At 46.1% G+C, this 26,146-nt stretch overlaps 1 protein-coding gene across 1 annotated transcript; it reads left to right on the top strand.

Annotated features, from left to right (window-relative positions):
- The first annotated feature begins 2,373 nt into the window (after positions 1-2,373).
- Positions 2,374-23,803, top strand: ST3GAL2 (ST3 beta-galactoside alpha-2,3-sialyltransferase 2). Its single transcript, XM_056862505.1, has 6 exons — positions 2,374-2,972; positions 15,884-16,077; positions 18,288-18,467; positions 19,598-19,643; positions 22,053-22,172; positions 23,609-23,803. The coding sequence occupies exons 1-6, from the start codon at positions 2,643-2,645 to the stop codon at positions 23,780-23,782; spliced, it is 1,044 nt and encodes a 347-aa protein (XP_056718483.1). The 5' UTR covers positions 2,374-2,642; the 3' UTR covers positions 23,783-23,803.
- The last annotated feature ends 2,343 nt before the right edge of the window (positions 23,804-26,146 follow it).

Here is a 26,146-nt window from a genome sequence, read left to right on the forward strand (position 1 = left end):
GTCTGTTGCGGGAAGGGAAAGTGATTGTAAGCCGGTTTGATTATTCCTTAAGTGGTAGAGAAAGTCGGCATATAAAAACCAGCTCTTCTTCTTCTGAGCCTTTGTGACTGGCCCAAGGTCACCCAGCAAACTTGCATCACCGAGTGGGGATTCGAGCCTGGGTCTCCCAGATCCAAGTTGACACTTTAACCATTGTACCACACCGTTGGTTGTTCACACAGCATTGTTAGCCGGATGTCTTCACTCATTCTATATGCAGCAAGCTATTAATTTGAGCTCCCTTTCACTATTGTGTCTTGTTATTACAAAGGCCCTCTCTCCCGTACTGGCAACCATGATCCGGTACTACTAGCATTCATATCTCATCTCTGTATTATTTTTAGAAAGGCTATTTTCTGATGTATGATTTCCCACAGCCCTCTGATGCACACCATAAATGCCAGTTACAGTTAAATTGTTTGGGCTTTTTAAACTCCTCCTGGTTGTTTAGGTTGGTATTTTTGTATACATCTCATCATGAGAGAGAAAGATTCCAGAACAAGGTATGATCTGGAGTTCCATAGTTAATTGCATTGCCGTGGATTGGTTCCAAGTAGCCCATTTCTTGTTCCTGGCATAAAATGCCATCAATTTGGAGCCAACCCGGTAGGGTTTTCAAGGCAAAAGATGAACAGAAGTGGTTTGCCATTGTCTGCCTCTGCGTAGCAACCCTGGACTTCCTTTGGTGGTCTCCCTTCAATGTACTAACCAGGGCTGACCCTGCTTAGCTTCTGAGATCTGATGAGTTCAGGTTAGCTGGGGCCATCTAGGTCAGGGCCTGGGCAAAATGAGCCACATTTAAACAAACGCTGCTTTGGAAAATACATATATCTACGCAATAAGCAAGAATTATTAATACCATGGACTGTCTTACAAATAAATCTTTACATGACACAGCTCTTAGAAAGCATTTTAAGTCAGTAAAGCCTACTCTTAGAAAGTATTTTCCTCACCCCAAAAGAACAAGAAAAAAGGATTTCCCATCCCTTTTATTCTTCCACTGAAATTTTTACTGCTGCACTGGGTCTGATTTCTGGTATTCGCTCTCCCTGCATCTCGGTAGAAGTTCTGGGGCAGTCCCTGCTGCTGCTGAAGCCGCAAATGGCAGCTCTTCTCTGAACGCCTTTCCTTTTGGATATGATTGAGTGGGTGTAGGTTATCGCTGGCTGCCTTGTCTCAGCCAACTCTGCTTTGACTCTGCTTGTAAAAAGGACCTGCGTGAACCTCTTTTCAAGAGAGATGAGCTGATAGGAAGAACCTGTCATGTTGCCTCTGAAGGAGGAGTAGAAGGAATTTGCAAGAAGGTGATTTATGGCCCAAAGAGACAGGCTTTCTCTCTCTCTCCCCACAGACATAAAGGACAGATGATATGGTGCCCCTTGAATTGCAGTTCCATCCAAACGAGGTCTTTTTCCTTTTGCTTTGTAGTTACTTTTAGGACTGGTGTTTATATCGATGCCTCAGGATTGTTGTGTGGATGAAGTGGAGGCAGGGGGGATGAGTGCACGGCACCCTGAGCTCCTTGGAGACAGGGCAGGATAAAAAACATGCTAAATAAATCATCATAATAAAACATTAAAATGCTTTCTCTTCTCTTCCCAGTTTCAGGGCTCGATTGCAGCAGCAGCATCTCTGGGCAAGCGAATGGAGGAGGGAAGGTTGCCAAGAGAATATTTAAAAGCCTAAGCTGAGGGAGAGACAGCTCCATGCCTTGCGGGGTACCAAGTGGACAAAGATACTGAAGGGCTGAGTGGGAGCCACGTACACGGACTGGGTGACATGTGGACACAGTGGGGAGCGTGAGACCGCGTGGGCCACCCGAGCTGCAGCTGTCCCCGAGGCCTTGCTACAGATGTGCAGCCATCTCCTCGGCAACCGCAAGGGGAAGGCCTTCTTGGAGACAAGCCCCAGGATGGGAAGCAGCAGCACCTTTCCAGATACCGGCAAGGTGGTGAGGGGATGTTGTTCCTTACCTCCAAGGATGGCCTTGCTCTGATGCAGGATCCTTTCTCCTCCTGACATAACGTGGGTGAAATTCATGCCAAGGAGTAAAGGGGGCCATGATTATCATGTTTTGTGTCCCTTTCTTCTCACCTCTTCCCCGCCCTCTCTGAAAGGATGCTACTAGGGCAGCCACGATAGCCTAGTTTCCTGTGGAAAAACATTTTGTGGGAACATCTGTTCTAACCCAACAGGGAAGGGTGTCTCTGCTCATGACAGCCACCGACTGCTTTTGTTCTACAGCCAAAGCTTCGGAGTTCCGAAAAAGCTGGGTTTTGAGGTTGTGGACGTAGGAAAAGCCCAAAGGAACTGGTAGCTCGATGACGCACCACTCTCCATGTTGAATTACCACAACAAAGGGAGTCTCTGCAGCTTCCAGAGAACTCTGAGGGTGCCCTGTGGAAGCTTCAAGAAGCTGAACCTCTCGCCGTCTGCAACCTCTTCACTTTGAGTGTGCTCTATGCTCTCTTTCTGCCAATACAGAGACTGTGGACCGTGTACTGTCAGTACCAGCCAGGCAGGTGGGCAGCCTCCTGAGGTGCAGCCACCATTGCCCTGGTGACCCTTCCCACTCCCTTCCCCCCTTTCCTCTCATACCCACCATGAAGTTTTCCTTGCGCTTCTGGTTCCTGTCCACTGCTTTCCTGCTGGTTTTCATCATGTCCCTCCTCTTCACCTACTCCCACCACAGCATCGCCTACCTGGACCCCAACGGGTTGAACGACATCCATCGGGTGAAGTTAGTGCCCGGCTATGCGGGCATGCAACGCCTCAGCAAGGAGGGGCTCTTCATGAGGGGCTGCTCCTGCCGCAGGTGCATGGTGGAGCCAGCCAATTCGGAGTGGTTTGACAGCCGCTACGACAAGCGCATCTCTCCGGTGTGGACCAGGGAGAACATGGATTTGCCGCTGGATGTCCAGCAGTGGTGGATGGTGAGTTCTGGGATGTCTTCCATCAACGTTCAAAGCCAAGTTAAGGGGTTTTGACTAGCGAGGAGCCCGACAAGAGGCTCCTGTCTTTTGAATTTTTGAATACTAGAAAGCGGGGTCATCTGTTGAAGCTGGAGGGTGAGAGATTCAAAACAGATAAAAGGAAGTGTTTTTTCACACAACTCATAGTTAAATTGTGGAACTCTCTGCCCCAGGATGTGGTGATGGCTGCCAACTTGGAAGGCTTTAAGAGGGGAGTGGCCATATTCATGGAGGAAAGAGGTATTCATGGCTATTAGTTAAAATGGATACTAGTCATGCTGCATACCTATTCTCTCTAGTATCAGAGGAGCATGCCTATTATATTAGGTGCTGTGGAACACAGGCAGGATGGTGCTGCTGTAGTCGTCTTGTTTTGTGGGCTTCCTAGAGGCGCCTGGTTGGCCACTGTGTGAACAGACTGCTGGACTTGATGGGCCTTGGTCTGATCCAGCAGGGCCTTTCTTATGTTCTTATGAACTGTCATGCTCTTCTAGGTAAATGCTATCAAGTCGCAACCAACTTATGGCTACCCCTCACGGGGTGTTCAAGGCAAGAGATGAGCAGAGGTAGTTTGCCATTGCCTTTCTCTGAGTAACAACCCTGAGCTTCCTTGGTGGTCTCCCATCCAAGTACCAACTGTTGCTGACCCTGCTTAACTTCCAAACTCTGCCAGGATTGGGCTAGGCTGGGCTGTTCAGACTTCTAGATACCTAGCATGGTGTGATGGTTAAGAGCGATGGTTTGGAAAGGTGGACTCTGATCTGGAGAACCGGGTTTGATTCTTCACTCTGCCGCATGAGTGGTGGAGGCTAATCTGGTGAACTGGATTTGTTTCCCCACTCCTACACACGAAGCCAGCTGGGCAGGGCCGTCTTAACAGCATTATGGGCCCCTGGGCAAACCAATGTGCTGGGGCCCCTTCGACAACCACTCACAGGAATAAAAAGTAAATGGTCGATAATAGTATTTATTTATGGCATGTCACTTAACATACACAGATTAGCATAGGGCCCCTATGCTCGTGGCCCCCCTGGGAAAATTCCCGTCGGGCCCATGCATTAAGATGGCCCCGCAGCTGGGTGACCTTGGGCGAGTCACACTCTCAGCCCCACCTACCTCACAGGATGTCTGTTGTGGGGAGGGGAAGGGAAGGTGATTGTAAGCCAGTTTGATTCTCCCTTAAGTGGCAGAGAAAGTTGGCATATAAAAACCAACTCTTCTTTTTCTTCTTCTACCTAATATTAGCTCCAAGCTAAGCAGGGTCAGCCCTGGTTAGCATTTGGATGGGAGACCACCAAGGAATACCAGGGTTGCTGTACAGAGGAAGGCACTGGCAAACCACCTCTGTTAGTCTCTTGCCATGAAAACCCCAAAAAGGGGTCGTCATAAGTTGGCTGCGACTTGACGGCACTTTACACACACAGATACGAGCTTGCAAATGTGTATATCCACAATCATAAGGAGCTGATTTTTTTTTAAGAAGAAGCAACCACCCTATGATTCTGACAAATCTGACCTTGCTTTCTCACATTCTTGATTGATGACTGAAGGAAAACATTTGAAACCCAGCATTCCTTCTGGTAGAAAGTCTGGGGTAGTATTTCACAATATGACTCTGCAAAATTCCATTGGTGGGAGTTAAAGAATATATCTCACAAAGGCAGTAGGTAGCCTGTTTCTGCTCTGGTTTACTCATCTTGTAATGGCCAAACTACTTATTACTTTTTGAATGCACTTTCCACACTGTCAGACGGGATGGCTGCTTTAAAGCCCCCAGAAGCCCAGTTGGGCTTGAGAAAAAGGTGGGTGGGGGGAGAGGCAGGACCCAGCATGTCAGAAAACACAATGCATAGTTTAGCCATAAATTGACTGCCTGGAACAAAACTCTGTTCACACTTCCTTTTGGGACCCCTCAGCTATTGCCTGTGCTGGATATACCTTTCTTCAAGAAAACTGCCCTCCTCAACATTAATTTAGTTGTATTTTTGAAATGATCACTTTAAAAAAACTTTAGCTGAGTTGTTATATATTCTGTTGATTTATTTCTTTCCAGTACTTCAAATGCTGCTCTAAAAATGCAGTCCAACACTTGTCTGTCACATTCTATGATACCATCTGACAGTTTTTTCTCCTACTAACAATTCTGTTGCATTGGTGGTGGATGCCTCTCAAAAAGGATGCCCTGTCGTTGGCAAAGCTCCATTGTAAGGACAGCCCAACCCAGTTGGGGGTTGGAGCTCTTTCTCCGCAAGGAAAGTGTGCAGCATTTTAGGGTTTCTTTTGAAGGGGGAGGTGTGATGGAGGTCTGTAAAGAATGGTGTGGCGGGGAGCAGATAACAGTAAAACTTGAGACACCCTATTGGTTAAGGTTTGAGGGTTTTTTAACATAAGCCTACTTGATCCGGTGCATGTGGTGCATCCTTAAAATCTCCCTAGTTCTGGTAGAATCATAGAGTTGGAAGGGACCACCAGGGTCATCCAGTCCAACCCCCTGCACAATGCAGGAAATTCCAAACTACCTACCCGCACACACCCCCAGTGACCCATCCTCCATTCCCAGAAAATGGCCAAGATGCCCTCCCTCTCATCATCTGCCTAAGGTCATAGAATCATCATTGCTGACAGATGGCCATCTAGCCTCTTCTTAAAAACCTCCAGGGAAGGAGAGCTTACCACCTCCCAAGGAAGTCTTTTCCACTGAGGAACCGCTCTGTTAGAAAAATTTTCCTAATGTCTAGACGGAAACTCTTTTGATTTAATTTCAACCCATTGGTTCTGGTCCGACCTTCTGGAGCAACAGAAAACAACTTGGTACCATCCTCTATATGACAGTCCTTCAAATACTTGAAGATGGTTATCATATCACCTCTCAGTCTTCTCTTCAGGCTAATCATACCCAGCTCCTTCAACCTTTCCTCATAGGTAAGCCAGTATGGTATAGTGGTTACAGTGTTCAACTGGGACCTAGAGACCCAGGTTCAAATCCCCACTCTCCATGGAACTCATGGCATAACTTAGACAATATGGCATCCCCTAGTACAATATTTATTTATACATGTATATATTTAATTCATTTATATCCCGGCTTTCTCCCCAATGGGGGAAAGCCTAGCAACCACTGGATTTTGAGAAGATAAAATGAAGGGGGAAAGAACGATGTAAGCTGCTTTGGTTCCCCCTTTGGGAGAAAGGCAGGGTATAAATGAAGCAAATAAATAAGCAGTGTTACACTCTGGTTAGGACTGAACTTCTGGTGTTCCAATTAAAAGGATTCGTAGTAAGGTTAGGACAGTTGAAAAGGAGGCGCTTCGTAACAATGCTTCTGTTAACTTAACGAATTCACTGCCAAGTAATATGGTAACGATGCTAGCTTAGGTGGTTTTTTAAAAGGATTTGACAAAGTTACGAAAGATAATGGGTCTGTCTATGGCTTTTAGCCACAACAGCAGAACAGAACTTTAGGGTGTAGAGGGAGTATATCCCCGAGAATCAGTTGCTGTGTACACTGCGAAGGATTCTGTCACCTTAACTTTTTTGGAGGCATCAGCTGGCTGCTTCCTTTGGGAAATAGGATGCTGGGCTAGGAGGGGGGGGGTCTCCCATTCTAATCCAGCAGGGCTTCTCTTGTGTTCGGGGGGCGGGGGTTTCACATACCACAGTGCCCATATCTTACAAAACAGTTTTATTTAAATGCAGTTACAGAGGTCAAAGTATGACACATTATTAAGAATCTTGTGCAGAGAAACTGCCAGCAGATTTCTCAAGACAACGCAGGTCTCAAAGAAGGTGTCTTCAACTTACAGGTTGGCGGCTTCGTCGGGCCCTTATCTGCTGGGTCAACGTGTTTTTTGCTGGTAGCATGCATGTATAGAAAGCGAGGGCACCACAACTCCTGCCTCTCTTTGCCATATGCTGAGATGAGAAGCAGACCAGCAGTGTGAAGTAGCTCATGGGTGCAGAGGACTCTTTTCTGACACAGATGGGTTCATAGGGTCTCTCCATTCTCCAGCAAAAAAATTCTCCCATGTGTTTTCTTTGCTCAAGTCCTCTCCTAAAGCCAGTGCTCTGTTTGTGCTTGTAATGCAGAGCCCTCCTCCACACGGGGGGAGGGGGGGATAATCCTGAGTCACATTAAGGTAATGTCCCATGACTTCCTGCCATGTGCGTGCATCTCAGTGTGTCTCGTGCTGTTGACCGGGTCCCAGTTCTGGAAAGTGTGAATACCAGATCATCTCCATTAACGAAACAAACAAATGGGGGTTACCGCACTTTGTATTCCCAGCGATGTATTAAGAGTTTGAAAATGTTATAAAAAACATCGCTTTAAAAGGGTTTTTGGATGCCACGGCCTATAAATGGTTGGAAGACGTCTTCACAGCTAAAGGGGCCAAACAAAGTGTGAACAGTGTTTTTTATAACATTTTCAAACTCTTAATACATCGCTGGGAATACATAGAAAGTGCGAACAGTGTTTTTTATAACATTTTCAAACTCTTAATACATCGGTGGGAATACAAGCGCGGTAACAGCCAATATACTGAAACTCCATAGAAACTTTGAGATGCTTGGGGATGCATTAGTGTCGTGAGATGGATGTTGAGATTGTCTGCACACAAAACTTTTCTAGGATTGTATTGTGCTTGGTACAAAAATTAACTTTTTTTGTATGTAGTAATTTACGGGCAACAAGATATGTGGACTTTTGTTCCTCTGCGCTGACTGCTTATTATGATTTGTTAAGCATAATGCCTCTCCAGTGGCATTTGAACCTGCACACTTGGGAAAAAAGACAACAAAATTGCTGTGTGCAGATTTAAATGCTAATTATGTCTGGGGGTAGAAGTTAAAGTTCTTTTGTGTAAACTCTTGCAGAACTGAGAAGACTGCCAATTATCACTACAGTGAACTATCTCTTTCTTGATCACATTTTTAATTTTGCATGGTTACCTCTTCCTGCATTTCATGATACCTTGACACGGCTGTCTTTTTTTCCTTCATAATCTCATACATAAAATGTCTGCCTCGGTATCTGATTACATGGGCTCCAGTCCACAAAAACCTCTGCTGGAGCGAAATCTACCGTAGTTAGCCTTTCAGATGCTGCAAGCCTGTTTTTCTTGCTTCAGATGAGCAACACTGCCACCCCTCTGGAGTTCTTGCAGCCTCATTATCTTCTGTTTCCGCAAGAGGGTTAGACGTACTCCTTACCGATGGGATCACCCTAGGAGTCCCTGAACTGAATTACCTGTGTACTTTATCCCCTAATCGCTAGAAGGAAGCCGCGCACCATTGACCATAGACGCTGCCATATTGTAAGGCCATTTATGCAGGGCCAATTTTGATGCTCTTTTTAAAAAATACGACCTTTAAAATGCCTATTCATGGTCCCGATGTAAAAGGAGAAATTCTATCTACCCCCCGATTCGTCTGCGCCTTTGTTCATTTCATTAGCAACCCCCGTTTGGCAGCTGTGATTTTGCATGCTTCCTTGAGGAGATTCTTCGAAGCGGGGGCAGAGCAAACACAAAAGGTCACATTAAAAGGGCTCTTAAGAAATGCAAAGCAGGTATGCATCGGCTTCGCAGTCACTTCCTGAATGACGGTTAAGCATGAAAAACTCAAAAAAAATATGCGGGGCACTTCAGCCTGGAAGGTGCTGCTAATTACCAAGCATAAATGGCCTAAGACTTCTTCAGAGTCTTGTTGTAAGGCCAAAAGATAGTGTGCTCCTGTATGCAAAAGGGGGTAGTGGGGGTCATATTTTTATCCATCCAGCAGCAGAGAGCCAACCCCAGCTTCCACAGACTTGCTTTGATGCTTGCCTGTGAGCCTTCCATTTCATAGCTTTGCTTTTTTCAGAGAGCAAAGATATGCCCAAATGGATTACAAACATCCATGTCCCCATCCATGCTTTAGTGGAGAGAAAAATGCACAACTTTTAATTTCTTTAAGGGGTTTTATGGCCTGTCCTATGGTAAGATCCAAGAATGGAGGTATGCATATATGAAAATGAAAGCATTTCCTGCCTGCTCTCTACTAGCCTGTTGCAAATTAAACCAAGGGCAAAACAGGAGAGGACAAAATGTCTGGAGGTTTTAATACAAAGGCAAAAGATGACCTTTGGTTCTTGGCAATGCCACTTCCCCCCTTCCTCTGCTGTTCTGTCCCTTTCCCCCATCATGGAAGGCTGCTAGGTAGCGTCTCCATTTAAACAGTTTAGGCATTAAGTGCCAAAGAAGAAATTGTACAGGATCGCAACGAAGGATCGTTAAGCACCAATTGGTCAATTTCTCTCAAGCACGTAACTACATGTGACTGAAGAAAGCATCTTGAAAAGGGTCAGAAACCGGACTTTCCTTTTCGCGTCTTGGAAATGTGCTGAAATTGATCACAACTGATTTTGTCTGGCAACGGTAGTGCTGGAATTGACTATTACTTATGCTTCTTGGACTTTTTTTTGTTGGTGGTGCATGTAATACATCCACCATGTTTTGATGATGTTTTGTATTTAAGCCTTCAAGAACTGGCTCTTTGGAACTGGCTTTTCTTGTAGTGGTTGGTTCATTGTTTATGCCATCAAGCACAGTTTGGGTCCTTTGGATCTCTCACCAATATAGAGGATATATGTGAATATAATATTATTGTGCACTTTGGCCATTGCGCGGTTCGTTTTTTTGCCTTTCCCCCATTTGGCAGACTGGCCTAAGCCTTGTTGTGTTTTCGCTGGCCAGGCTGTGTATGAGCAATTCTGTAAGATTGTGTGTGTGTGTGTGTATGCATGCACACATGCCAGAAGCCTTGGATTTCTTAATTTTGCAGAAAACAAGATCTCCCGGTGGGGGTAAAGGGAATATTTTGGCAGCTGCCATGTAATTCTGAAGCTCTGAACTGTGGTAGTCCTCTGGGTTGCAGTGAGTATCTGCAGCTGTTCCTGCTGGGAACAATGATGAGCCCTTGGACTGGAGCTTCTGCTAGATAAGTAGCTGATGCCTAACCACTTGCCTCGAGATAATTCATTATCAGAGCAGGAGTCCCTTTATTGCACTATTTTGTTTCCAGCAATAGCCACAAGATTACCTTTAGAATGTTGCCATCCAGGTGGGTAAGCATCTTCTCTCCCCTGTTGTCTGTTCCCAGCCCCAGTACTGGGAGGCATGCTGCCTCTGCTCATGGAGGTTCCACAGTAGCATTTGGTGGAGAGATCCTCCAAGAATTTTTGTTCATAGAATCATAGAGTTGGAAGGGACCACCAAGGTCATCTAGTCCAACCCCCTGCACAATGCAAGAAATTCACAACTATCTCTCCCCCCACATTCCCAGTGACTCCTACTACATGCCCAGAAGAAGGCCAAGATGCCTTCCCTCTCATCACCTGCCTAAGGTTATAGAATCAGCATTGCTGACAGATGGCCATCTAACCTCTTCTTAAAAACCTCCAGGGTAGGAACGCTCACCACCTCCCGAGGAAGCCTGTTCCACTGAGGAACTGCTCTAACGGTTAGAAAATTCTTCCTACTGTCTTAACGGAAACTCTTTTGATTTAATTTCAACCCATTGTTTCTGGTCCGACCTTCTTGAGCAACAGAAAACAACTCGGCACCATCCTCTATATGACAGCCCTTCAAGTACTTGAAGATGGTTATCATATCCCCTCTCAGTCTTCTCTTCAGGCTAAACATATTTTTGCCCATGTTGCAAATTGTTCACAAGAAACAGCATACTAAATAAGGAGGAAAATGGAACTTCCCATATCCTTTTCCAATCCCTTCCAAAGGGTATCTAATCTAGTGGTTATTAACGTGTATTGTGGGAATGAAATATTTGAGTTCAGTAGCACCTTAGGGACCAGCAAGATCTCTTTCTACTGGACTCAAATCTTGCTTTTCCACTGCAGACCAACACAGCTACCCACCTGAAACTGTCTTGTGGGAATAAACTTTATCATGTGTGGTGTCACACTGATCTGTGTGGAAATTGCAGAGTAATGGCAAGTGGTGCATTTTATTGGCCACCACTGCCTCTGGAATAGATTACTGTATTGCATTATGAGTGGAGCAGCCCTTGAAGACTGTTCAGAAGCTCTGTCCGAAGGCCCAGAAACACAGCATTTACAGACAGTTCTTGCTCTATTGGGCTGACTCCGTGATCTTTCGGGCTGTCTTTAAGGTACTGGTTATTTGTTGAGGCCAAGCATATAAAGCTGGCTATACACGTGTACATGGTTGAAATCTCTGGCCTTTTGGAGCAGAATTTTCCACAGCTGTGCAGCAAATGTGGGATTTGAATTTTGGGAAGGCTGCTGCGGTGCAATTCCAAAGCTGTTTTGGTTTGCACTTTTCCCTATCGGAGGAATTCTTTGCTCAGTGCAAAGGAAATAGAAGCAGGGAAACCTGCAGGCAATTCCAGTCCTTGGCTTCTGCTACTAGATCTTGTGAATACCACTCTTCTTGGTGTTTTTCCTGTATAAGGCTCTTGCTTCTGCCTAGGGTTGTCAACCTTCGGGACCTGGTGATTTCCCAGATTTACAGCTGATCTCCAGACTGCAGAGCTCAGCCCCCCTGGAGAAAATGGCTGCTTTGGAGAACAGGCTCTATGGCATTATACCCCACTGAGGTCTCTCCCTTCCCTAAACCCCACCCTCCTCAGGCTCCACCCCCAAATCACCAGGAATTTCCCAACCCGCACTTGGCAACCCTCCCTCTGCCTGTCTGCACGTGAGCTGTTTGTTGGCCTATTAAGTGCTGGGTTTCCAGATGTGCCCAGCTGGGGCCGTGCTGCCTGGGGAAACGGCTGCTAATTCCTACCAAAGACAGGAAAGGCTCTCTTTCCAGAAGCACCATCTGTTGCTTAAAAGCCGCAGAGCTTTTCCCGCAGAGTGAAATGAGGTTGGATTTGCTGCAGGGCCTGAACTTCTAACCTCTCTTAAAAGGCCCGGATGGGTGCTGTTATTAGGGTTGGCTGCGGTCTCGCCCCCCACCACAGCCTTTGTGCAGAGGATGAAAAAAGAAGCCACAGCTTCCTGTCTCTGCCCTATTTCTTCTCTTCCTGTCCCAGGAGCGTTGCTCAGAGCCTGGGATATATTGCTGCACCGCTAGCGCACTTTCTGGGGAGCAGTTGAAAGCTAGACTAATGTAACAGGGTTTGCTTTGAGTGGGAGCAGCTTGGAATGGGGTCCCCTACCTGTGAAGCAAAAGGACTCTGGATGATCCCTGGCTTGAGAGTAAGCTCATGTCTTGGAGTCTCATGACATGTTGCGCGTCTCTCTCATGCCTGCCTTATCTATCCTAATGGCATGGCTGCTCTTGGGCCTAGGGTTGCCAACCACCAGGTACTAGCTGGAGATCTCCTGCTATTACAACTAATCTCCAGCTGATAGAGATCAGTTCCCCTTAAGAAAATGGCCCTTTGGCAACTGGACTCTATAGCATTGAAGTCCCCTCCCTAAACCCTGCCCTCCTCAGACTCCACCCCAAAAACCTCCCTCGGGTGGCCAAGAGGGACCTGGCAACCCTAGCTGGGCCTGTAGCCGGCTTACAGTTTTTAAGAACTGGATAATGAGTGGTCAGATGGGACCAACTTGCGTTTGTCTGCAACTGAATGTTAAACTGCGAAGGGGCAGCCGTGGTAGCCCATTTGAGCAAAATACAATCAAAGCCCCACGCCACCTTTAAAGACAACTATTGGAATATATGTTGTTAGTCTTTAAATTACCACTGGACTTCTGTTTTATTTGACTGAGCGTTAGCTGGGTGATGGGTGCCGTCATTTTAAATACCCTCTCATTAGCAGCCTGATAACCCGGACTAATATGATCTCATCAGAGCTTGGAACCTAAGCAGGGTTGACCTTGGTTAGTCCTTGGATGGAAGACCATGAAGGAAATCCAGGATCGGTATACAGAGGAAGGCGGTGATAAGCTCCCCCCCCCACTTATCTCTCTAAAACCCCATGGTCCGGGGTCCTCATGAGTTGGTTGCGACTTGAAAGCATACAAATATTATTAATTACCAGTGGTTTATATGGTAATTAGAGACATCGAGGAGACTGGTTGCTATGGAGTTTAATCGCCCTGACCCTGTTTGCCTCCCAGTGATCTTACTTCTGGGGCTCACAACATCCTCTTCGTAAAAAGAATTCACAGTGGGTAGCCGTGTTAGTCTGTCTGCAGTAGTATGGCTCACGAAAGCTCATACCCTACCAGAAAATATTTTTGTTAGTCTTTAAGGTGCTACTGGACTCTTGCCCTTTTCTACTACTGTAAAAAGAATGGTATTTAAAAAATAAAGATCTTTATGTGGTCTCTGTCTATCTCTACATTCAATGCTAAAAACCTAAAACAAATATATTACTGAAATATATTAGTCTCCTGGCTCTGGTTTGACAAGCAATTTGCTTATCAACTGGAGCAAACAGTAGGGACAGTCCCCGCTCTTCTTGGTCTCTTTATGTGAGGGAGGGCGTGACTCCTCTCCCACCTGTCTTTCAGGGCGTAAAAGCCAGGTTGACAAAAACCACAGCCACATGGATTGTGTAATGTGCATGTCATCATGGGGGTATGGGGGGAGGTCAGATAAGTCTCCTTTCTTCTCCCTTTGCCAAGTGTGTGCACTTGAAAGACGGCTTATCTCTGATTGCATGCTAGGTATACCACCATTCACTTTCACAGTGAATTCGCTGAGGAGCGTGTGAGAAAGAAAAGGGGGAAAGGGAGGGAGAATGTGGGGCAAATGAGTCTGAGAAAGAACGAATCACAAAACCTCTGAACACCAGTGGCAATATTAGGAGGGGACCTTGATCCTTCTGCCTTGTTAGAGCCTCCAGGGCAACTGCTTGGCTACTGTGTGAAACTGGATACTGGACTACGTGGACCCCTGTTCTGATCTGGAGATGAAACGTTTCAGAGAATTTGAAATTTGGTGGGGGGGGGAATTGAAGTATAGGCAACGATTACCTATCAACCCTAGCCCTGTTTTGTTGCTCTAACAACAATAAAGGCATTGTGTATAACTTGGTTAGCATATAAAGGTAAGGTCAAGGTCCCCTGTGCAAGCACCGGGTCATTCCTGACCCATGGGGTGACGTCACATCCCGACGTTTTCTAGGCAGACTTTGTTTGCGGGGTGGTTTGCCAGTGCCTTCCCCAGTCATCTTCCCTTTATCCCCAGCAAGCTGGGTACTCATTTGACCTACCTCGGAAGGATGGAAGGCTGAGTCAACCATTAGCTGGCTACCTGAAACTGACTTCCGTCGGGATCGAACTCAGTATTGCAGCTTACCACTCTGCTCCACGGGGCTCTTTTTGGTTAGCATATAGGAGTATATTAATTGGCTTATTTATGGAATTTAAAAGTATGAATGCCTTAGTTTTCTACAAGCAAAACTGCAACTATACCCAATGCTAAAGCAAGAGAGTTGCAAATTGTGGCGTTCTGTTACCTTAGCACTTTTTACTCATTCCAAAATAGCGACCTCCAATTTTTCTCTCAGAATTTCCCCTCATGCTATGCATGCTTATTCAGGAAAATCTTGTCTTCAAATGCATTTTGATAGTTTCAAAGAAATTTATTTCATAATGGTTTTGGCTTTTGGAGGGGAATATCCCCCCAGTTTTCCAGTGGATACATTTTCAAAGTCCACCCCCCCCCCCCGTGCCTTTACATATCTAGTCTGATCCAGCTGGGCTCGTTATGTTCCCTTCCTCTCTGTTTCTGTCAATCAAGGTCTGCACTGTATCTCTCATCTCTCTAACCCAGACAGGTCAGCATGAAATGCTGGACTTAGAAGAAGAGGAGGAGTTGGTTTTTGTATGCCGACTTTCTCTACCACTTAAGGGAGACTCAAACCGGCTTACAATCACCTTCCCTTCCCCTCCCCACAACAGACACCCTGTGAGGTAGGTGAGGCTGAGAGTGTGCGACTAGCCCAAGATCACCCAGCTGGCTTCATGTGTAGAATCATAGAATCATAGAGTTGGAAGGGACCACCAGGGCCAACAAGTCCAACCCCCTGCACAATGCAGGAAATTCACAGCTACCTCCCCCCTCCACACCCCTGGTGACCAGAAGATGGCCAAGATGCCCTCCCTCTCATCATCCGCGTAAGGTTACAGAATCAGCATTGCTGACAGATGGCCATCTAACCTCTTCTTAAAAGCCTCCAGGGAAGGAGAGCTTACCACCTCCCGAGGAAGCCTGCTCCACTGAGGAACCGCTCTAACTGTTAGAAAATTCTTCCTGATGTCTAGACGGAAACTCTTTTGATTTAATTTCAACCCGTTGGTTCTGGTCCAACCTTCTTGAGCAACAAAAAACAACTCGGCACCCTCCTCTATATGACAGCCCTTCAAGCACTTGAACATGGTTATCATATCCCCTCTCAGTCTTCTCCTCTTCAGGCTAATCATGCCCAGCTCCTTCAACCTTTCCTCATAGGACTTGGTCTCCAGACCCCTCACCATCTTTGTTGCCCTTCTCTGGACACGTTCAGTGTAGGAGCGGGGAAACAAATCCAGTTCACCAGATTAGCCTCCACCGCTCCTGTGGAGGAGTAGAGAATCAAACCCGGTTTTCCAGATTAAAGTTCACCGCTCCAAACCACCTCTCTTAACCACTACACCATGCTGGCTCTCTTAGTGGTCTTTCCCACTGCAAGGAACATGTAGATAATGAGCATATGATGCAGGCATGCTTTTATGTGCTTGCTGCAGGACCTAATGGTGCCACGCTGGTGTTCCTGGCAGTGATCACGCTGCCCTTTGCTTTGGTGCTTCTTGAATCCTGGGGTGGCGATGAGCTGCTTAAAACCCTTCCCTCTCGTTCCTGGGGACTTCTCAGTCTGCCTCTAAATTGTCCCCGCCCTCTTTGTTCCTCCAGATGTTGCAGCCCCAGTTCAAGTCCCACAACCTTAATGAAGTCTTGGGCAAGCTTTTCCAGATCGTCCCCGGAGAGAACCCGTATGGCTCCCGAGACTCCCAGAAGTGCCGACGCTGCGCCGTGGTGGGCAATTCCGGCAACTTGAGAGGCTCTGGCTACGGCAGGGAAATCAATGGCCATGACTTCATCATGAGGTAAGCGGCCGGGAGGGACGAACTGTGAACCCCAGTGTGCTGGGCTGCGTTTTGGGCTCCCCACCACTAGGTCAGCTCTTGCACTCAAGCATTGCTAGTTTGACAAATAACGGTGAAAACGTTCCTGATTATATCTTTAAATTGGATTTCTGGAAAGGGCTTCACTCCTAGCTCCTCTTCCACTGCCAAGTGAAAGTGGCTGATTTGGATCATCTAGCCATCGACTGAGGAATTGTTGAGTTGGATCCAGACTAAGTTTTTTGCTAGTTTAAGGCACTTGCAGAGCCCCGTGGCGCAGAGTGGCATCCTGATGTTTACCAGGCAGACTTTGTTTTTTGCGGGGTGGTTTGCCAGTGCCTTCCCCAGTCATCTTCCCTTTACCCCCAGCAAGCTGGGTCCTCATTTGACCGACCTCGGAAGGATGGAAGGCTGAGTCAACCTTGAGCTGGCTACCTGAAATCAACTTCTGTTGGGATCGAACTCAGGTTGTGAGCAGAGCTTGGACTGCAGTACTGCAGCTTATCCCTCTGCGCCACGGGGCTCCTTATCTCCGGTACCTGGCATTAAATTTTATGGTATACGTGGCCTGGCCCGGCCCGACCAAGTGTCATTTACATCATATCCGGCCCTCCTAACAAATGCGTTCGACACCCCTAAATGTTCCCCTCTTCATCCGCTGCTATGAGCAGATGAAACACAAGTATCTGCTGAGTCTCTTCACTTCCTAGCATTCTTGAAAGATTCTGTGTTGGCTTCTGCTCTCTAGTGGCAAATCTCATAAAGCGCAGCTTGAATGGAAGCGCTCAAAGCAAGGCTGCTTGGTTCAGGGCTAGAGGAACAGACCCCTGACCTGGATGGTCCAGGCTAGCCTGATCTCATCAGATCATAGAAGCTAAGCAAGGTCGGCCCTGGTCCATGCTTGGACCACCAAGGAAGTCCAGGGTTGCTACAGACAGGCAGTGACAAATCACCTCTGTTTGTCTCTTGCCTTGAAACCCCTACAGGGTTGCCATAAGTTGGCTGCAACTTGATGGCACTTTGCAGACACTCAGGGCAAAGAAGAGTTTGGCTTTCCCACCCCACCCCACTCCAGCCCAGACTGAAGTTTCTCCATCTGCATAGGAAGAGACTGTCCTTTTGGAAGAGGGCAGGGCTTTGAAGCTGCCTCATCTCATCCTGGTGAAAACAGCTTCCATTTTAGGGCTCCAGAGTCAGAATTAAACGCTTACTGCTGTTTTGCTATGGCAAGAGAGCAAAAGTCTCTTGTTCTGACCCTGCATCAAGGGCCATAGGAGAGAGTTTTGCCTCCCTTGGCTTGCTATCTTTGGGTCCTGAAGCTATCTTGGCATAGCTGGATCTTGCTCTCCACCAGTGGGGTTCTGTGGTTTGGTTTATCCTGGCGATGCTGACTCTTGCTGCCTTCTGCTTTAAGGTCAGTGGTGCTGGATTTTTTCCTTATCGGATCCTGTTCTTTCTTGGGGGGAAACAGGCAAGCACCCCAAACTGGAATTCCAATCAATTTTTCATGGTGTATGGACTTTTTTTCTAAAGATCTTTTGATGGACCATTGGCAGGATGGGTGAAGAGAGGGGGAAGTTACAATATGGAACACCTGTACCTTTCCCATTATAACTCCACAATGAAAAGAGCTACAGGCTTTTTATTTTTTTAAAAAGATGAAAGTTGAGAACCAGGAGATTGTGGTAAAAGATACCATTATAATGTTGTAGCAACCTCAATTTATTTAAATCTGTCCAATGCATTTGTGTGAGGTCGTGGCAGCCACGGGGGATAAAGCATGGAAAAAATGGCCAATACGGGCGTGACCTGCAAAAATGCACACCTTCCTATCCGCATGGAGTCCAAAGGCACTTTGACTGCAGTCTTTCTAAAAAGACCATACCAGAACAGGATTGGGAAAGATCTCAGCAAAGTAGGGTAAACAGGATCAGTAGTTGTACTGCCTGCTTTGTGCGCTCACTCCATTCATATGCTCTGCTTTGTATGCTTATAACAAAGCAGATATTATGCTAATGTTGTAAATCCTTACCACATGCTCTCATCACAAGGAAATAAATCTGGCAACAGGCTGGCTGACCCTGGAACGTCCTACTGCTTGGGGATGTTGGGGTGAACCACGAGCCCTTTTCTGCAGCAATGAAATGATCCATGTAGCCACAGTCTCAGCTCTCGTACATTCTTCCCTGCAGAATGAACCAGGCCCCCACAGTGGGCTTTGAAGCAGATGTCGGGAGTAGGACCACCCATCACTTCATGTACCCCGAGAGCGCCAAGAACTTGCCAGCCAACGTCAGCTTTGTTCTCGTCCCCTTCAAAGCTCTGGACCTGCTGTGGATCGCAAGCGCCCTGTCGACTGGCCAGATCCGATTGTATGTATACAAAAGGCAGACCACAGAGGTTGTCAGAGGAAGCGGGGAAGATGCCTTCTAGATTAAGAGGCACTTGCCACTCAGAATCAGCTTGTTGGTTCACAGCCCCTTTGAGTTCCTCCAGACCCCACAGAGAGCTTTACAAGGAAGATAAAGCCTGGCTGTTGTGTTTATTTTATTTATTAATTTCATTTATACCCCACCTTTCTCCGTTGTAGAGACCCAAAGCAGCTTTCATCATTCTCCACTCCTCCATTTTATCCTAACAACCTTGTGAGGTAGATTAAACTGAGCATGTGTGTGTGGCCCAAGGTCACCCATCAAGCTTCCATGGCAGAGTGAAGGTTCAAATCTGGGTCTTCCAGATCCCAAGGTTGGGTGAAAGGAAAATATATATAAGTATGTATAAATACTAAAAGTATAATTTATTAGAAGCGCTATATAAAAGTTAAAATTATTTAAAAGCATTAAAATAGCACAATGGCATTGATAACTATAACCACATACCAAACACGTTTTGGCCTATGGGGCCTTCATCAGTGGTTAATTAAAACTCTTTGTAAACCTGCACACATTTACAGAAATACATTAATGAATACAAATACAAATACAAACAATTCAAACCCAACCAGGCATGTGTATCTGTTGTAAATTCTATTCTCAATTACTCAAACATCTGGTATAATAGGTTCTTGTTGTAATACTAGTTAGTATAAGTCTCTCAAATACTATGAGTGCAGGTATCTAACCACTATACAACACTGACTCTCCAGTGCCCCTGGTGGCTGCTGCTTGCCCGTCCTCCTTTTCCTGATATTGTTCACCTGTAGTCTCTCAGGTCAAAATAGTTACTGTTTGAAGGAACACTACACAGTAATGCTGAACGATTGGTCAGCAGGACTTCTCGGTCGGGACTCCAGGATGGTTTTTTGTTTGTTTGTTTCATTCTGGACATTGCTCAAAGGTTTTTTAAAAGCAGGTGTTAATTTGGCCCCCTTAAACAGGAGGGGGAAGCACAGGGAAAGAGACTGAGCAAGCCTGCTACATCCTGTGGGGTGGGGGCATCTTTGAGGAGATTCCCTTGTGAGAGTGGCGGGCAAATCTATTTCTCTTTCCCCCTTTTTTTATAGCACCTATGCGCCTGTGAAGCCCTTCCTTCGCGTGGACAAAGAGAAGGTAAGGCCAGTTTCCCTGCCACTAGGGTTGGGTATGTAAAACATTCAATGTTTCAACAATTAAGGATTCATTTATCATTCATGTGTTTGCTGTAAACCGTGGTATGTCAGAATTCCAAAGGTGCCCACAGGCGCAAAAAGGGGATGCAGTCAGGGTATGAAGGTAGGACTCTGTTAACCCTCGTTTAATAACTTAACAACAGGAGATGGGCGGAGATGGGTTTTGAGCAATATGTTTTTGGCAAAACCAATTTTGCACAAAGCCATGGAGGAGAGTTAGCCCCATTGTTCTTTCAGGGGGAGCTTTCTGAAAAATGGCTAGATTACTTGGCTTCATAAGGCCCAAGCGTAATGTGGCGTGTTAGAGGCACAAAATCTCCGGATGAGCCTATTGTAATATGCAGGGCACAGCAGGAGTATTTCAGCTGTCAGTAGGATTTATTGATATCCAGCTCCCCCCCCATCCCCCACCAGAAAGGAAAGACCCCAAAGGTCCAGGTTAGAGGAGACAAAGGCTGGATTCTGCCAGTTGGATCTGTGGCATTTTTATTCCCAATATATTAAAATCAAATTATGAAGAGCTGTGCTACAGATTAAAACCACTGTATAAGTCAGGGAGTCGTTAATTTCCCTGCTTCCCAGATCCAGATATGCTTCAGTTGGTGACATCAGTTTTGACACATGCGGACTAAGCATCCATCTCAGAGAGTTCCAGGTTTTCAACAGATTGAAGGCAATGGAATCCCGGTGCAGAGACTTGGGCAGTATTTTTGGACTTATGGAGGGCTTGTGAAGGAGGATGGCCAAATCAAAACTCTTGAGGAGCTAAAGGCAGAAAACGTTAAAATAACATGGTTTGCATACCACCAAGTAATCCACAAACTAAAGACTGAATACAACCCCTCCGAGACACCCACAGTATTCGAACAACTGATAACCAAATCCCAAGATCACCTGCTCTCCAAAATCTACAAGATGCTGCTGGCCATAGAGACTGCCGAGGAACAAGTCAATAAAATGGATGCAGAACTTTGGAGAAACAATCCCAATGCAAGAATGGGAGAGGATGTGGAACTCCGAAATCGAATTCACAAAGTCCCAAGACGTCTGAGAAAACTGGTATAAAATGTTCTACCGATGGTATCTGGCACCCTCAGACTTACAAACAATGTACAAATCTAACCAAGCGAATTGCTGGAAGTGCTTGGAAACAGAAGGAACCTTTTACCACCAATGGTGGACCTGCAAAAAGGCTCAGAAATATTGGAAGCGAATACACACAGAGATCCTGGAAATGCTCCAGGTGGATTTTGAACTAAACCCGAAGTTCATGCTCTTAGGAACAGTACCGACCCAGATACAGGCCATGCAAAAAGGAGTGTTCCAATATGCGGTGACTGCGGCGAGAGTTCTATATGCAAGATACTGGAAAAACAAGGAAACTCCAAAAATATCTGAATGGATCATAAAAATGATGGAATACGCAATGATGGCAAGACTGACTGACCTAATCCATGGCACGCAAGTAGAAGAGCACCGACAAAAGTGGCGACCATTTTACAAAAAATACGGATGAGAACTGGTCTAGGCCATCGTCAAACAGCAAGGACAGTGCATTCGGGGCTCCACCCAAGCTACAGTAGGATGAATTTGTGATTTTTACTTTGAGACGGACCAAATGTTCACTTGTAGACAGACAACACTTCAGAACAAAAACTTAGCAATGAATTGTGCAGATTTACATGAAGTACCGCAAGGTGTAAAACTGGATGTGGGTTGAGGGACCACAACTCACGCTCCCCTTCCCCTATTCCCCATGCCTTACCCCTCCCTTTCACCCTTCACTCTCCAATATCTCAAAACGACCAATGATAACTGGGTTTTTTCTCTCTCTGTTGTTTTTATTGTTATGTAGACAGACCATGCCAGGCACGGATACAAGACGAACTGTAAAATCTTCCTCATTTGCCTCTTCCCTTTTTTCTTTTTTCTGTACCCCTCTTAAAAAACAAATAAAATCTTTAAAAAACAAAAGCAAAAAACCACTGTATAAATGATCAGACCGTCTCCAGTTTTTTTTAATAATGTGCATCTCTGAAGATCCCTTTTGTGATCAAGGCCTCATCATTTCTGTTTCTCAAATCAGAACTGTGAGATGGTGAAAAAGTCACTCGCCCAAAGCCAAACTCAAGTGAGATTTGGGCAGGCTTTGAAGAAGGGCTTTTAGATCCAGTGCCCTGCCCAGCTTGTTGTTCATCACAGTGGTTCTCAAATAATCTGACTCCTGACATTTGACTGCAGCACATTCCACTGATAACTTCACACAAACCCATCATGCGTACATACAAAAAATTGGTCAACTACTGTGTTAAAGAGTTGCCTCTTCTGTCTGCTTGTCTCGTGTCTTTAGGTTCAAATCTACAATCCAGCTTTCTTCAAATACATCCACGACCGATGGACAGAACACCATGGGCGCTACCCCTCCACAGGAATGCTGGTGCTGTTCTTTGCATTACATGTATGCGACGAGGTAAGAGTTGAAATCCCCCCAAGAGATTGCGGAGAGCATTTTTCTTCGATTTGCGGCCCTTAAAGAGCTTCTTCTCTAGGTACTCCCCAAGGGAGGGTGGAGGAAAGGTGGGTGTGTCTAGTGTTCGACAGATTTACCGATTAGCATGGTATGAGAGCCAGCGTGGTGTAGTGGTTAAGAGCGATGGTTTGGAGCAGTGGACTCTGATCTGGAGAACCAGGTTTGATTCCCCACTCCTCCACATGAGTGGCAGAGGCTAATCTGGTGAACTAGATTTGTTTCCCCACTCCTACACACTAAGCCAGCTGGGTGACCATGGGCTAGTCACACTCTCAGCCCCACCTACCTCACAAGGTATCTGTTGGGAGGGGAAGGGAAGGTGATTGTAAGCTGGCTTGATTCTTCCTTAAGTGGTAGAGAAAGTCGGCATATAAAAACCAACTCTTCTTCTTCTTCTTCTTCTTCTTCTTCTTCTTCTTCTTCTTCTTCTATATTTAACAAAACAGATTAGAGGTAGCTGTGTGGCTTTTAAAAAAGTGTTATTGCTGTATCCTCCTTCTTACTTAGGCTTTCCTGTGGCTTTTCATCTAATGGACCTGTCAGGAATGCTCCTCCTTAGCTGTAGCTTTGGGGTACATCCATGGCTGCAATCAGCAACATTCCTTTGGGAGTCCTGCTGTTCATGGAAGAACTTCTTATCTCCAACCTGGCTAAACTACTGAATATTTCTGTTAGGGAGTAACTTAGAAGAGAAGCAATAAAATGTTGCTTTCATAGCTTTCCCCCAACTTCTGTGCTTTAGAATTGGTCAGGATCCAACATGGCACAAAATCATTGGTTGCCTTTGGTGACTTCTGCCTTCTGCTCTCTTTTGGGGTGGGGGGAAGCAACGTTTCTGACAACGTGAGTTGCCTGAATGGGGAACCCAATAGAAGCCACTCTGAGCAACTTGGTAGAAGAGCAAGGATGTGTAAGGGGTCAATAGTCATGAGGCAGTACTTAATTAAAGAAATAGCCATTGTTGAGTATAGGTAAAACCTTGCCAACTGGGCAGTGTGTTTTACTTCAGTGGTAAAACTTCAGCCTTTGAGACAATACATGTGTATTATTACATCTCTTATATTAAACTGAGGAATTTTGTGGCAGAGGACACAGCAGTGGCCAGAAGCGCAGATGGCAGCTTTAGAAGCGGGTTAGACAGATCATGAATCCATCCATTGAGGTCCATGGTGAGTCAAGGAAACCTCCATATTCCGAGGCATTAAGCCTCTGAAGCCCAGTGCTCTAGGAAGAAACACTTATGCCGTAGTTGGTCCTCAAGGGCAACTGGCTTGGCCTTTGTGTGAAACAGGATGCTGGACTAGATGGACCACTGGTCTGAGCCAGCAGGAATCTTCTGAAGTTCTTACAGGATCATTCTCTGTCATTGGCTACAGGTGAATGTGTTTGGGTTTGGGGCAGACAGCCGTGGCAACTGGCACCATTATTGGGAGAACAATCGCTACGCAGGGGAGTTTCGGAAAACCGGGGTGCACGATGCTGATTTTGAGGCCAGTATCATTGACATGCTGGAGAAGACAAACAAGATTGATGTTTATCGCGGCAACTGACCCCCTTTAACGTGCATCTTCCAGCTTCTTAGCTTTGGGGTTGGCCTTCAGTGGATGGGCCAATTGTGATAGCTTGCTTCCTTGGGAAGGGGGGTGAATTGGCTGCTGGATCTCCTCCCCACTAGTCCAATGAGATGAACCCTGGGTTACCTGCATCCAAGAAGACCCCGAGGAGCAAATTGGAATATTTTGCTCCTGAAAGCAATCATAGTAAGGGAGCTTTTCTTAAAAGAGGGTGAAAAACAGAATGCTTTTTCCCCCAAATTGAAGATTTACAAATGAATTGAGTTTTGCAATCAAGCTGCGAGCTTCCAGCTCCTGCCCCCCCACATCATGAATTAAAACCAAATGCTGCACTTTTTCTGTCTTTGAATGAGGATGAAAAGCAGGAACACGCGAAGCAGCCAAAGAGGCGGGAGAGGAAGATTAGCCAGCCGTCAATCAGATTTTTCTCCTCTGTTCCCAAAGTCTCCAAGGGCTGCCATTCTCCTTTTGCTGGCATGCTTGGCACGAACTAATCACCAAGAGCGAGCTTCAACTAGGACTGCTAGAAGAAGCCCTTAAAATCTTGACAAGATTTTTTTTTTTTAAACAAACACACACACAATCAGTGTTCCTTTGATAAAATGACAATTGCTTCCCACTTGCACCCAGGGAATTTATTTTGTAACAATCAGGTTTAAAACGCAGAACGGATTTTATCATATTTGTGGTTAACAATCATGTGAGCTTCAGAAGTTTGCTTGTGAGAGCCAAGTATTCTGCTCATCGGAAGACTTCTTTGGCTCTGGGTAGAGTTGGGATTGGAAGGACTCTATCCTGGATGAGCTGAGCGGCCGTGTGCAGGTAGCAAAGCTGGCCGCCCGAAGTGAGGAAGAAGAGGTGCCCAACCTGGGACTGAGGAGGACGCCATGCCAAAGGCACTGGAACTGGTTGATCCTGTGACTTTCGAACCCTTCTCTCATTCCCACCAATTTTCAAGATTGCCATCTTTCTGGGTTTGAGCGAATGGGGAATTTTTCTGTTTTGGCAAATAATTTCTTTGTGTTTCCCCCACAATTAAAGCAGGGTTTATTTTCCTCCTCTACCTCTACCTTTTAGGCCCTGCGCTTTTGCTCAGATTGTTCCTGGGGTGGTGATAGGCATGTAATAAGGTGGGCTCCAGTAAGCTGCTTTCCGATAGCTTAAGACTCCTGGTTTTATGCTCAGCTGAAAAGCTTATTCCCTCCTCAGAGACTTCCTCCAGTGGCGTGATGGGTGAGAGGTGCTAGCAATTCTGCCTTGAACCATGTTGTGGCATTTCTGTTTTGGTCCCTTCTTCCTCTTGTGTCGGCAGCAGTCTCTGGCTTGTCTGCATTTATTTTAGGGGTGGGGATGAATTTGGGGGTGAAGCTCCTTATTTTCGACCCGGAGGAGAAAAGACACATTTTGACCTAAGATGTGTGGGGGGCTTTGCTGTCCCTTTGGTGCAGACACACAGTGGAACCAGAAAAATAGGAAAAGGTTGGGTTAGATGTGCTCTCGCCTCCCTGTTTGTTTTGTTTTTAATTGAAAATAAGAGCCAGAATAATTCAATGAATCTTTTTGAAGTGCAATCATGCCAAACAGTATTAAATAAGTATTCCTTTTGTAAGAAATGTAGCTGAATTGAGAAAGCTGGGGAAGCACATCATTGGACCAAGAGGAGGCCTCTGGCTTCTTGTTGCAATAGGGACTTAAACCTCTGGGAAGAGTGCACGCGCTAACCTTATCCCCAATTTTTATCTGAGACCTCAACTCTTAAGGGATTAGGACCATCCTGGCAGTCGGGCAAAATCCTCCAGCCTTGTTTTTAGGCCTCTGCATTAAGACTGGAGCAAGAGGACAAAGAATCTGTAAGAGTTTTTATTTCAACGGAAAACATGGAAATGTTCTGCTGATGCCTTTAAGTCCGTCCTGCAAGATGATTGCCAGGAAGCCATCTGGGGAGGTTCAGGATCGGTCAGAGTAACTTCGCAGACGGTCACACCGACACCCCGGCATCTCAGTTGCAGCTTCTTGCCCTATTGAAAAATGAGCAAGTCCCTCCTTGAATTGCATGAACAAGAATGTGCTTCTCACGCTTCCTTCCCACAAATCAGGCGAGGAGATAGGCACCTCTTTTTTTTTTTTTTTTTTTTGCCAATCAGTTTCCAAAATGTCTGGGCTGTTTTGGGGTGGGGTGGGTGGGCAGGGGCGAGCCAATCCCGAGCAACAAATTGTGCCTTGACTTGCGCTGTCTGCTACATTAGATCCTTGCACCAGACCTGGGAGTTGTTTGTTACAGTCATCTCTGCGATTTCTCCCCAGCACACCTTGGCCATTTTGGCAGCTGCTCCTTTCTTG

This window comes from Euleptes europaea, chromosome 17, assembly GCF_029931775.1.
Source record: "Euleptes europaea isolate rEulEur1 chromosome 17, rEulEur1.hap1, whole genome shotgun sequence".
Classification (NCBI taxonomy): Eukaryota; Metazoa; Chordata; class Lepidosauria; order Squamata; family Sphaerodactylidae; genus Euleptes; species Euleptes europaea.

Excerpts from the sequence above, each read along its gene's own strand:
- ST3GAL2 (XM_056862505.1), top strand. The coding sequence starts at position 2,643 with ATGAAGTTTTCCTTGCGCTTCTGGTTCCTGTCCACTGCTTTCCTGCTG. Across the intron at positions 2,973-15,883 it reads ATGTCCAGCAGTGGTGGATG|ATGTTGCAGCCCCAGTTCAA; the intron begins GTGAGTTCTGGG and ends TTGTTCCTCCAG. Across the intron at positions 19,644-22,052 it reads TTCGCGTGGACAAAGAGAAG|GTTCAAATCTACAATCCAGC; the intron begins GTAAGGCCAGTT and ends TCGTGTCTTTAG.